General features: G+C 47.6%; 1 protein-coding gene across 1 annotated transcript; it reads left to right on the forward strand.

The window, feature by feature from the left end:
* Positions 1 to 851: 851 nt before the first annotated feature.
* Positions 852 to 3,625, forward strand: LOC140468092 (zona pellucida sperm-binding protein 3-like). Its single transcript, XM_072564275.1, has 9 exons — positions 852 to 1,244; positions 2,047 to 2,162; positions 2,250 to 2,353; positions 2,445 to 2,622; positions 2,706 to 2,832; positions 2,913 to 3,001; positions 3,088 to 3,209; positions 3,286 to 3,417; positions 3,497 to 3,625. Exons 1-9 carry the CDS (start codon positions 852 to 854, stop codon positions 3,610 to 3,612), a joined length of 1,377 nt encoding a protein of 458 aa, XP_072420376.1. The 3' UTR covers positions 3,613 to 3,625.
* The last annotated feature ends 8,758 nt before the right edge of the window (positions 3,626 to 12,383 follow it).

Raw genomic sequence — 12,383 nt, forward strand, 5'->3', positions numbered from 1 at the left:
CACCCTCAATATCATCCCAACCAATCAATCTCTCCCAAAAGCAAGGTCAGCGTGGGATTAGATACAGAATACAACTTCTCCTACTCATTTACACTGAAAGTAAAGCTGCTGCTACACTTGTAAACTAAATGTAAAGCTCCACCGTTTACAGCAAACACGAACAATGCAGATACATCACAGAGTTAGAAACAAAGTAAGTGACCCTACTCTTTACAACTGAAACAAAAGCTTCCTCCATTCTTGAAAACTGGAAGGAAAGTTGTCCCCAGGACAGAGACAGCACAACGTGAAATACAGAGTAAAACTGCCTCTACTCTATGAATTAAAAATAAACTGAAAGTTACATTCTCCCTACAGTGACCCAGCCAAGGACAGGTTTATAGACAGAATAAAGCTTCTTCCAACATATACTCCCAAGGATAGTACAGTCCAAGGGAAATCCCTTCATTCTGCTCAAACCCTGTTTCCAATTCCTATTCCCATAAAATCTCTCCATGGCTCTCAGTATCAGACTGCCCAGATCAAGATGGGCACAATACAGTAGACCCTCTCCAAGCTCAACGGGTTACCTTTGATGATTGTAGTCCTAGGGCCTCCCACGAGATCGTGTGGAGCTGAATCCAGTCAGGTGACAGCACAGCAACTCACAGCCACTCCTATTGGTCCAAATGAAATGGATCCTCCTGAGAATAAACCCATGAGTTCAGTCATTGGTGGAGATTGTAAAGATTAGGGCTGGTTGATTGGTTCAATGTTGCTGCTCCTAGTCACATTGGTATCAGGTGAGTGTGGGTTGTGTGTATAAAAGGAGCTGGTTGGGGAATGTGGGGATGGTTGAGTTATTTGGGATCATGGGTGATTTTGTAATGAGGGGTTTGTTCCCTGTGCTAATGTTAGTTGGAGCTGTCTGTTGCTCTGACACATGGCAGCAGTTGTTGAACCAGAGGTTTCCATGGGGAATTGTGAGAGCCAGCCCTGTTCCTGAGCGAGTCCCTTCTCCTGGGGGTTTCAGTTTCCCAGTGTCTGAGGTTGTGAGTGTGTCGCCACTACAGACTGTGATGGTGCAGTGTGGAGAGCACAACCTGCTGGTCAGGGCCCAACTGGATTTATTTGGAACTGGGCACCTGATTAAAGCTGCTGACCTGACCCTGGGGACAGTAGGATGTCAGCCAACCAGGGTGTACCCTGAGAACCACACTGTCCTCTTTGACTATGGGCTGCATGAGTGTGGCAGCAGATTGCAGGTAATGGGAGTTCTCCCCACTTTCAGGAAGCTTGGGTTGTAGATGGTTCCAGTGAGGGTTACATTGAGGAACATTGACTTATTGAGGGTCTGTCTCCTGCTAGTTTCCTATGCTGGATTAGACTACACCTTAACTGGTCTCTATCTCAAATCTTGTGCTGCTGTTCTCATTGGTTTGGAAGCTTCTGATTATACAGGTGGTTCTGTTCTGTTTTTGTCTGTGCATTGGCTGTAATGTGGTGAAGTGTGAATAGTTTGATCTTTCACCTGAATGTGAATAGAACACTACACTCTCTATCAGTGCCTTCCAGCATAACTCTTCCCTATAGTGAAGTCACAGAAGAACACAGCTGTCATGTTATAGCAGAATGATGTGCTTAGTTTTGTGGTGAGCAGTCTATTATCCTCAATCAGATTAGTTTTTGACTCACTCAGTCTAGTTCCATCCCAATTATGGGCCTGTTGTGAATAAATTGACTTGTCTGGTCCTTGAGCTCCATATCTGACCTGTTGGTAAAACTGTTTGGGTTCCATTCTGGTGAATTGTTTTTGCTTCTCACCTGAAGTTGATGTTTCACTAACTTTGACTGTAGTCCCTTCCCATAATCTGAAGATTTCCTGTTTTACCTTGACTAACCCCTGACCTGTGACCTATTGCACTCCAGTAATGGTCCCTCCAGCCCTCAGGTGAAGAGATTGTCACCTTCTGTAAAGAATTCATTTAATGTGATGCTGTTGTTGTGAACCCTGTGTAGATCCTTATGAAGAATCAGTTTCTCATTCCTTAACCTGGTGTCTTCCAGATCACTGGGGATTTCCTGATCTACACCACCCACCTGACCCACATCCCAAACTATCCTGGATCTGTCATTGTGAGAACCAATGGGGCTGTAGTTCCCATTGAGTGTCGTTATTTGAGGTGAGAATCTTTACTTGATTGTCAATATGATCCCCTGCTGCTGTTGTCTGACCCTGGCCTAAAATGGCTACCTTGTCTCTTCCCCAGGAAGGGCAATGTGAGCAGTAACCCCATCAATCCCACCTGGATCCCATTCAGCTCCACCAGGTCTGGAGAAGGCCATCTGTTATTCTCCCTGCGTCTAATGAATGGTACGTGATGGATGACTGGGGAGGGATCTCCTGGTGTCACTCACTGCGAGTTACATTCACTCTCTCCAACCCTTGTCCTTCTGTACTTCAGGTGACTGGCTCACAGAGCGCCCTTCCACTGTCTACTCACTGGGAGACCTCATTCACATTGAGGCATCTGTTTCAATGGCCAATCACATGCCCCTGAAGCTGTACATTGATCGTTGTGTAGCTACGCTGAGCCCAGACAAGGATTCCACCCTGAGATACAGGATCATTGACTACAATGGGTAAGGAACTCTCTGCTATCTCCAGCTGCTCCCATCTCAATGGCTTCCCTCCATTCACTTCACGGCCCTTTGTCCATCTACAGTTGCCTCCTGGACAGCAAAGCTGAGGACTCCTTTTCAACCTTTGTGTTGCTGGGAGACAGGCAAGAGCCAGACAAGCTCAGGTTTGACCTGGATGCCTTTCGTTTCTATGGAGATGAGACCTCTTTGGTAAGAGGAAGCTGCTAATTGGCTTCTTCATAGTGGGAGGGAGTCACTAAATACTGACTTGTTCTGAATGTGTCCCTCAGATTTTCATCACCTGTCACCTGAAAGTTGCTGCAGTGGATCAGGGAGATTCCAGGAACAAAGCTTGTACTTTCCAGAAGCTGCAGAATATGTAGGTTCCCTCTCTCTATCCCTCAGGGATGTTGTTTTTGGGAGAGGTGATGCACCATGTGGTTGATGGGCTGTTTCTTTGTTTAGCTGGACCCCATTGGAGGAATCTGACAGTGACATTTGTGCCTGTTGCCATGTGGGGAACTGTGGGAGCACAAGGGAGATCCTGTTCCCCTCCAGAGGAAGGAGAGACCTTGGTCCTGAAGCTGGTAGGACATTGACCATCTTGATGTTGGGGATCCTCCCCTCTCCATCTCTCCCTGACTGGAATGTTTGATCTTGCAGAGAGTGAAGCTGGATTGAAGTGGGATGGGGAGGCCTCACTTGGCCCCCTGATCATCCTGGATACTGGGCTGACCAACCTGGCAACTGAGCCCCTGCCTGAGGTTGAAGGAAGGATACAGGAGAGGTCTCCAGGTGGGGAGCCGCCTACCTGCTAGTTTCCCTTTCTGTCCCTGTTTCTCTCAGTAACCATTGGTGTCTCCTTGTTCTGTAGGTGTGGAGTTGGTTGTGATGGTGACCCTGACTGTGACAGTGGTCTGTCTGATCTCTGCTTCATTGCTGGCCTTGGTCCTGTCCAGGAAACACAAGCAAACACCCACCAACCTGTGATGACATGGTCAATAAAGCAGTGATTCATGGTGTCTTCTGTCTGGAGCTGGTTTTTCTGCATCCTCTTGTTAAAATATTCCTGGGGACAATCTCTGGGCTTTGCCTGTCCAATCCATGCATTGAGCTTCCAGGATGATTGATTGGGTTATTGAAGATATTGTTTGCTTTATCCAGTGAGTACAGGGGGCTGTAGACCTCACTGGAAAGGGGTTTCTGAATTTGATGAAATCACTGTTTGGAGAACATGTTGGAGGAACTGCTCAGATGATGCAGCATCTGAGTGTGAAACAGCTGGTTTTTTCCAGTCTGTTCTGATTCTCTTCAGAAGTGTCCAAGTGGATTCCCACTGTGACTGTCTCCATAGTTCAGTCAGCCAGAGTGAGGCATCCATTGGGGAATGAGTCTCTGCAGGGTCTGGGAGAAATGCCTGCAGCTTTCTCCATATAGGGTTGGCCTCAGGGTGTCAGATCCAGCACCTGATTTGGGAGCCAGTGGGGTGAGGACCTGGCTGTGGGGTATAAGCCAGGGTTTTGAAGGTTGCTTTTGTGGTGCTGTGGTTGGCTGTAGGGTCAGGGCAGGCTGAAGCAGCCCAGAGAATGGTGCTGTAATGGGCTGAGAATCAATTGTCGTGGATTCTCAGGCTGTGACTGCCCCAGTAAGCCCTTGGATCCAGATGAGGTTAGTCCTATCCACAGGGCAATGACTGGTGGTGGGGAAGGAGATTCGGGGAATGGCATACCCCAATGCTGATTGGGCAATGGGTTATGTGTGCCTGAGGGTATGACCAGACAGGGGGGACAGCGAAGGGAAATGGTGGCTTTCATTAATGTGGAAACTGGACTTCCAACTCCTTTCATGGGAGAAGGGTCATGGAAATGGATTGGTTATAAAATTCTCTAATTCCCTTGAAGGGAAGGAAATTGACTGGCCTAATGTGACTCTAGACCCTGAGCACTAAGCTCACTTTACCTTCTCATGAGTGATCCAGCAGCTCCAAAAACAGGATGGACTAAGATTGGTGTGGGTTAGTGAGGGACATAAGCTGCAGAGCACGGCTGAGGCGGGGCAAATGGAGTTCAATATGGAAAGGTGAGGTGGTTCACTTTGGAAGGGGTAACAGGAATGCAGAGTACTAGGTTAATGGTAAGAATCTTGGTCGTGCAGATGAGCAATGATCTTGGCGTCCATGTGCATTGACCCCTGAGAGTTCCCACCCAGGCTGGTAGCCTTGTTAAAAAGGTATATGGTGGTAGGATTTATTCAAGGGATTGAGTTTTGGAACAATGAGCTTGTCACAGCTGTAGAATATGCTGCATTAGGACGATTAAACACTTCTCGATGGAATTATAGGAAGGATGTGGAAGCTTTGGAAAGGCTGGAGGAGATGAACTAAGATGTTTCCTGGAATGGAGAGAAGGCTGAGGGACTTGAGGCTGTGTTCATGAGAGGGTAGAGGCATTGAATTGAGACCTGAGATTCCAGGTTAGATAGGGTAGACAAGCATGTCTTTGCTCCAATGGTGATCATTAGCATGAGGGGCCATTTGCTTTAAACTGATAGGTGATCATAACAGGACAGAGGTCAAAGGTAGTTTACTTCAGTAGAAGGCAGGGCATTTCAATGGTCATTGGATAGGCACATGGATGAGAATGGAACTGTTGGGCTGAAGGGCCTGTACTGTGCTTGTGTTGTATAAAACACAGCATGGTATACACTGCTACCACTGTTCTCTCTACCAACAGGGTAGCAACAGCATGTGGTAAACAGGGAGTTGTCCTCATGGATCTCATTGGGTCCAGAGTCACATGACACAGGTCAAACTGCTGGATACATATGACACTGTGCCAGCTGATGGATCAGTGTTCCTCCAGTGTGAACCCCCATTGAGAGGAAGCAGATGGGGGTGAAGGGGCAGAATGTATTCTGGGTGGAGAGGGGAATGGTCAGCCCTGTGACCCAGCCGCCTCATTACTGACTGAGCTGACCAGCTCCTCAAGGGCATTGCTTTGAAAGTGGCTACCTCAACAGATGGAGGGATTCAACAGGATTGAAAAACAGCTGGACCCCATCCTCACCAACTGCTTTTTTATTCTTCAGAAGAAATATCAGGATCGGAGGTAGTGGTAGATGTGATCAATTATGGATTTCAGGAAGGCATTTGACAAGGTTCCTCCTGGGACACTGGTTAGCAAAGGTATATCTCATGGAATACAGAACTAGCCATTTGGAGACAGAACTGGGCCTGAAGGTAGAGGACAGAAGATGGTGGTGGAGGGTTGCTTTTCAGACTGGAGGCCTGTGACCAATGGAGTGCCACATGGATTGATGCTGGGTTGGTTACTTTGTGCCATTGGGAAAAATGATTTGGATGTGAACAGTGAAATGGCAGAGGACTCTAGATTTGAAGGTCTAGAGGACAGTGAAGGTTACAACAGGATCGTAATCAGATGGGCATTTAATTTAGATAAAAGCAAGGTGCTGCATTTTGGAAAATCAAATCCGAGCAGGATTTGTACACTGAACTGGTAATGCCCTGGGGAGAGTTGCTGAACCAAAACCTTGCAGTGCAGGTTCATGGTTCCTTGAAAGTAGAGTCACAGGTAGAGAGGATAGTGAACAAGCTGTTTGGGAAGTGTTCCTTGTTACTGCTGAGTAGAGTTGGGAGGTCATGGAGCAGCTGTACAGTACATGGTTAGGCCAATGTTGGTATATTATGGGCAATTCTGGTCTCCTTCCCCATGATGCTGTTGTGAAACTTGTAAATCTTTTCTGAACCCTTTCAAGGATGTTGCCAGGGTGGGGGAATCTGAGCTATGGGGAGAGGCTGAATAGACTCGGGCTGTTTTCCCTGGAGTGTTGGAGGATGAGGGGAGACATTAAAGGTTTATAAAATCATGAGGGGCATAGATAACAAATGGTCAAGGTCTTTCTATGGGGGGGGAGAACCCCCTCTCACCCTAAACCTATGCCCTCCAGTTGTGGAAAGATCTAAACAGGGGACCCAAGGGGCAATGCTCTGATGTAGAGGGTGATCCATGTATGGAATGGGCTGCTGGAGAAAGTGGAGGATGGTACAATTACAGCCTTTAATAGGAAGGGTTTAAATGGGATATGGGCCAGGTGCTAGTACCTGGGCCTAGATTAGGATATCTGGTCATGTATGAGTTGGACTAAAGGGACTGTTTCTGTGTACACCTCAGTCCTGTCTTCACATTGATCTCCATCATGCTAAATGGGACAGACTTCAAACCGGTCATCCAGGCAGAATACAAAAGAGACCCATTGAGTCTGTACCACCATAGAACACACTTCTATCTCCACTCATCTCTTTCCTACTTATAGGCCCAGGGTTTGTAGTGTTCTGAAGCTGTGTGTTCATATACATAATATTGTGAGGCTTCCTCCGTCCATTACCTGTGCTGTCGACAAGATACACTGCACCAAGGCTCCTCCAACAGCACCCAGAAAGTTCACACCTTCCCTCCAAGCTCAACACTTGGAATGTCACAGTAACCATGGTTACAGATTCCCTTGACAGTGTCTTCCCCCTAAAATACTCCCAGATAGTGACAGCACATGGTTTAGTACAGATTTAAACCTGCTCTGCTGCTTTGAGCTAAAGGTCAATTGAAAGCTAAGTGCCCTTCACACATTGTCACCATAAAACATTCCCAAACAGGGAGAGAATAAGATTAGATCCAGAGTAAAGTTGCTCCCTCAAATACTCCCAGGAGGAGGACAGCATGGAGTCAGATACAGAGTGAAATCCTCTCCACACTTCAATGGACAGTAAAGTTGACACTAGCCTTGAATTGAATGTCAACATCCTTCCAAATCTGTCTGTCACACTGTCCCAGGACAGACTGATGGGGTAGTGATTAGCACTGCTACCTTACAGCACCACAGACCCAGGCTAGTTCCCGGCAACTGGCTGTGTGGAGTTTGCACGTTCTCGCTCTGTCTGTAGTGATTTCCTCCAGATGCTCCAGTTTCCTCCCACAGTCCAAAGATGTGCAGGTCAGGTGATTGGTCCATGTCAGGTTACCTGTAGTGTTAGGCACATAACGCTGAGGGAAATGGGTCTGGGTGGATTACTCTTTGGAAGATCAGGTTTGTTGAGCCAAAGGGCCTGCTTCCACACTGTCAGGGAATCTAATCTTTCTAAAAAAAAATACACAGCAAATATCTCACTCAGACTGTCCCAACCACACATTCCCAAGAGGACGTGAAGTATGATGTAAACATGAGGAACACGCACTTTGTTCTGCCCACATACTGTCTCCAACCTGCAGCCTATGACAATCTGTCTGTATTTCTCACTGTCACACTCCTGGGTTCAGACCCACCAGTCACCCTCCTCGATCAATGTGGCAGAAGATTGCAGGTAATGGGAGTCCTGGTCACTTGCTGTCAGCTTGGGTTGGTGATTGTTCCTCACTGTGACCCTGGCTGGGATGGACATGAATATTGATTGGGGGAGGGTCTGACCCCAGCTTTCTCAAACTCCAGACGACCTTTACATTGTCTTTTGGACCTTGCTTCAACTGCTTTTTGTCTCTACACTTGTGTTGTCATCCCCATTGGTCTGGAACATTCGGATTCCTCTGAACTACTTGCATAGTTCTTCACTGCTTCAGCTGCATTTCCCGTGGACAGATCCATTTGAATGGAGGGGTCACTCTGTCCAGCTTCATTCTGATGGGTTGTTCTTTGTTAAATAAGCAGAAGGGGCGAGTTGAAGTGTCTTGTGATGGAAGATTTCCAACTTATTCTCTCAGTGAAATAACTGGGCTCCTGAACGAAAGTTGTTCTGTTCCAATATTTTCGCTTACTACTGCTTCCTTTCCCTGGTCCCTGACGCTCTCCTTTTTTTTGAGTCACGTTCCGATTCATCAACCCAGCTCTTGTGTGAACAACCTCTCCTCCTAAAATGTGGGGGTTGCATGTCCTAATATGATGAGGCCAAAAACTACTTGCAGCCTCATTTCTCCTGTTAATGAAAACCATCACCATGTGCCTCAATGTTCCTCTGCCCTGAATGTTTCCTGATGAGCATCTTAGTCCAAGTCATACAGTCACACCTGTCACTACCACTTCTGCTGGCAGTTTATTCCATATTTGCACCACAGTCTGTCTGAAACAGCTACCCCACAACTGCCTCTTGAAGCCCACACCCCCAGATCAGCCCTCTAGCTTACGACTCCCCTGACCCCTCCTGGGGAAAAGGACCTCGATAAGGTCAACACTCAACCTCCTATGCTGCAGGATCAAGCAAGTCCCAGCCTCTCCCTATGCCTCAAATCCTCCAGTCCTAGTCTCATCCTGATAAATCGTTTATACATCCTTTCCAATTTAACAACATCTTTCCCATTGGGTAACCAGAACGGTACACAGTATTCCAAACGTGGCCTCAATGTTCTGTCGTGTTGCAACATGACACCCAAGCTCCTGTACTGAATGTTATGATCAAGGAAGGCAAATGTGTCAAATGCCACCTTCACCACCCTGTCTGCCTGTGATATCACTGTCAATGAACAGGATACTTGAACCCTTTGGTCTCCCTCTGTTCACCTCCACTTCTCAGGGCCCTACCATTAACTGTGTAAGACCTGCCCTGTTTTATCTTCCCAAAATGCAACACCTTACATTTATCTGCATTAAACGCCATCTTTAATTCCTCATGAAGCGCTTTTGCCCAAAACGCCGATTTTCTTGCTCCTTGAATGCTGCCTGGCTTGCTGTGCTTTTCCAGCACCATTCTAATCTTGACATTAAACTCCATCTGCCATTCCTTGGCCCAACTTGCTTCTCTTCGTTAACCTTCTTCACTGTCCACTGTACCACCAATTTGGTGTCATCGGCAACCTTACTAATCCTGCCTCCTACATTCTCTGCTAAGTCAGTTATATGAATGACAAACAGCAGTGGACCCAGCACCAATCCTGCTGAACACCGCTGGTCACAGGCCTCCAATCCAAATAGCAACCCTCTACCATGACTGTCTCCTGTCGTGAGGCCAATTTTGTATTCAATTGGCAGGCTCACCCTGAAACCCATGTGACCTAACTTTACAAATTAGTCTACCATGTGGAACCTTGTCAAAGGCTTTGTTAAAATCCATGCAAACAACTTTCATCACTTAACCTTCATCTCTCTCTTTGGTCACCTCTTCCAAAAAACAGTCAAACAATTTTGACAGACATGGCTTCCCATGCACAAAACCACACTGACTATCCCTAATCAATCCCTGCCTTTGGAAATGCATCTGGATCCTGTCTCTCAGGAGTTTCCTCCAACAACAAACCCATTCCTGACGTCAACCTGTAGTGTTGTGGCTTTTCCATGCTGCAACATTAGCCACCCTCCAGTTTTCCAGCATGTGACCCACAGCTATCGACGATACAAATATCTGTGCTACAGGCCCTGCAATTTCTTCCCTCTAATTATGGCAGGGTCAGCCTGGGCTTGTCTGATAGCACTGGCCCTGAGATGGTGCAAAGGAAACCCTTGCAGGGCTGCCTGTGCTGTTAGTTTCTGGTTACTGGGGTAAGGCCACGATTCCCAGCCAGTTTTATTCAAGGCTTTAAGCTGTTGGATACACCTCAGCTGCAAGCTCACTCATTTCAGGTGGGTTAAATACAACCCCATTGCTGTAGGCCTGGAGTCACATGTAGGATGAATGTAGTCACATTCATCTAATCAGGCCGCATGGATTTGACTAGCTTTGTATTTTGAGTCTTCTTGCATCACTGCTGCAATGTTGACAGTTTCCGAGACATCGCTGTTTACTACCAAGTTGCCTCTCTTCCACGTGTCTCTCCCCAGTAAATACAGAAGCAAAATATTGCTTTTGGATCTGACTCAACTCCAGTCATTTCACATATGGACAGCCTTATTGATCTGTTAGGGGCCCTATTCTGTTCTGTTGAGTTTACAGAAAAAAACCTCAATCTATTTGATGAACTGAGCATTCCCAGGCTCTAGCAGCAGGTAGTCCAATGACAACTGACTGAGAACCAGAGAATCCCGACAGTTGGAAGCATACCCTTTGGCTCATTGAGTTCACACCAACCCTGGGGAGAGTGACCTGCTAACCTACCCTCTCCATGTAACACAGCATTTCCTATCATTAACCCACCTAGCCTCCATATTTCTGAGCATTATAAGAAATTTAGCATGGCCAATGCACATCTTTGGACTGTGGGAGAAAAGCAGAACACCCAGAGAGGACCTTCACATACACAGGGAAAATGTGCAAGCTCGCTGCACCTAATGAATAGGATGTAATGGGGGGGCTGGGGAGGGATCTCCTGGTGTCACTCACAAGCAGATACATTCACTGTCTCCAACCCTTGTCCTCCTGTACTTCAGGTGACTGGCTTACAGAGCCCCCTTCCACTGTCTACGCCCTGGGACACCTCATTCACATTGAGACATCTGTTTAAAAGGCCAATCACGTGCCCCTGAAGCTGTACATTGATCGTTGTGTAGCAACACTGAGCCCAGACAAGGACTCCACCCCGAGATACAGGATCATTGACTACAATGGGTAAGGAGCTCTCTGCTCTCTCCAGCTGCTCCCATCTCAATGGCTTCCCTCCATTCACTTCACGGCCCTTTGTCCATCTACAGTTGCCTCCTGGACAGCAAAGCTGAGGACTCCTTTTCAACCTTTGTGTTGCCGGGAGCCAGACAAGCTCAGGTTTGACCTGGATGCCCTGTTTCTATGGAGATGAGCATTCCTTGGTAAGAGGAAGCTGTTGATTGGCTTCTCCATAGTGGGAGGGAGTCTACCCTCCCATCCTGGCACTTTCCCCTGCCACTGCAGGAACTGTAAAACCTGTGCCCACACCTCCTCCCTCACCTCTATCAAAGGCCCTAAAAGGAGCCTTCCACATCCATCAAAGTTTTACCTGCACATCCACTAATTTATTGTATCCGTTGCTCCCGATGCAGTCTCCTCTACCTTGGGGAGACTGGCCACCTCTTCGCAGAGCACTTTAGGGAACATCTCTGGGACACCCGCACCAATCAACCACACCGCCCCGTGGCCCAACATTTCAACTCCCCCTCGCACTCTGCTGAGGACATGGAGGTCCTGGGCCTCCTTCACCGCTGCTCCCTCACCACCAGACACCTGGAGGAAGAACGCCTCATCTTCCGCCTTGGAACACTTCAACACCAGGGCATCAATGTGGACTTCAACAATTTCCTCATTCCCCTTCCCCCACCTCACCGTATTTCTAAACTTCCAGCTCAGCACTGTCTCCTTGACTTGTCCGGACATGTCCTACCTGCCTATCTCCTTTTCCACCTATCCACTCCACCCTCTCCTCCCTGACCTATCACCTTCATCCCCTCCCCCACTCACCCATTGTACTCGATGCTACTTTCTCCCCACCCCCACCTTCCTCCAGCTTATCTCTCCACGCTTCAGGCTCACTGCCTTTATTCCTGATGAAGGGCTTTTGCCCGAAACGTCGATTTCGAAGCTCCTTTGATGCTGTCTGAACTGCTGTGCTCTTCCAGCACCACTAATCCAGAATCTGCCATTCTTGCTGAGTCGGGCCTACATGTGACTCCAGGCCTACAGCAATGGGGTTGTATTTAACCCACCTGAAATGAGTGAGCTTGCAGCTGAGGTGTATCCAACAGCTTAAAGCCTTGAATAAAACTGGCTGGGAATCGTGGCCTTACCCCAGTAACCAGAAACTAACAGCACAGGCAGCCCTGCAAGGGTTTCCTTTGCACCATCTCAGGGCCAGTGCTAT

This window comes from Chiloscyllium punctatum, chromosome 46 (genome assembly GCF_047496795.1).
Source record: "Chiloscyllium punctatum isolate Juve2018m chromosome 46, sChiPun1.3, whole genome shotgun sequence".
NCBI lineage: Eukaryota > Metazoa > Chordata > Chondrichthyes > Orectolobiformes > Hemiscylliidae > Chiloscyllium > Chiloscyllium punctatum.

Bases quoted from the DNA above. Each gene is read 5' to 3' on its own strand.
- LOC140468092 (XM_072564275.1), top strand. From the start codon at position 852: ATGGGTGATTTTGTAATGAGGGGTTTGTTCCCTGTGCTAATGTTAGTT. The intron at 1,245-2,046 runs GTAATGGGAGTT...GGTGTCTTCCAG, and splicing joins AGTGTGGCAGCAGATTGCAG to ATCACTGGGGATTTCCTGAT. The intron at 3,002-3,087 runs GTAGGTTCCCTC...TTCTTTGTTTAG, and splicing joins TTCCAGAAGCTGCAGAATAT to CTGGACCCCATTGGAGGAAT.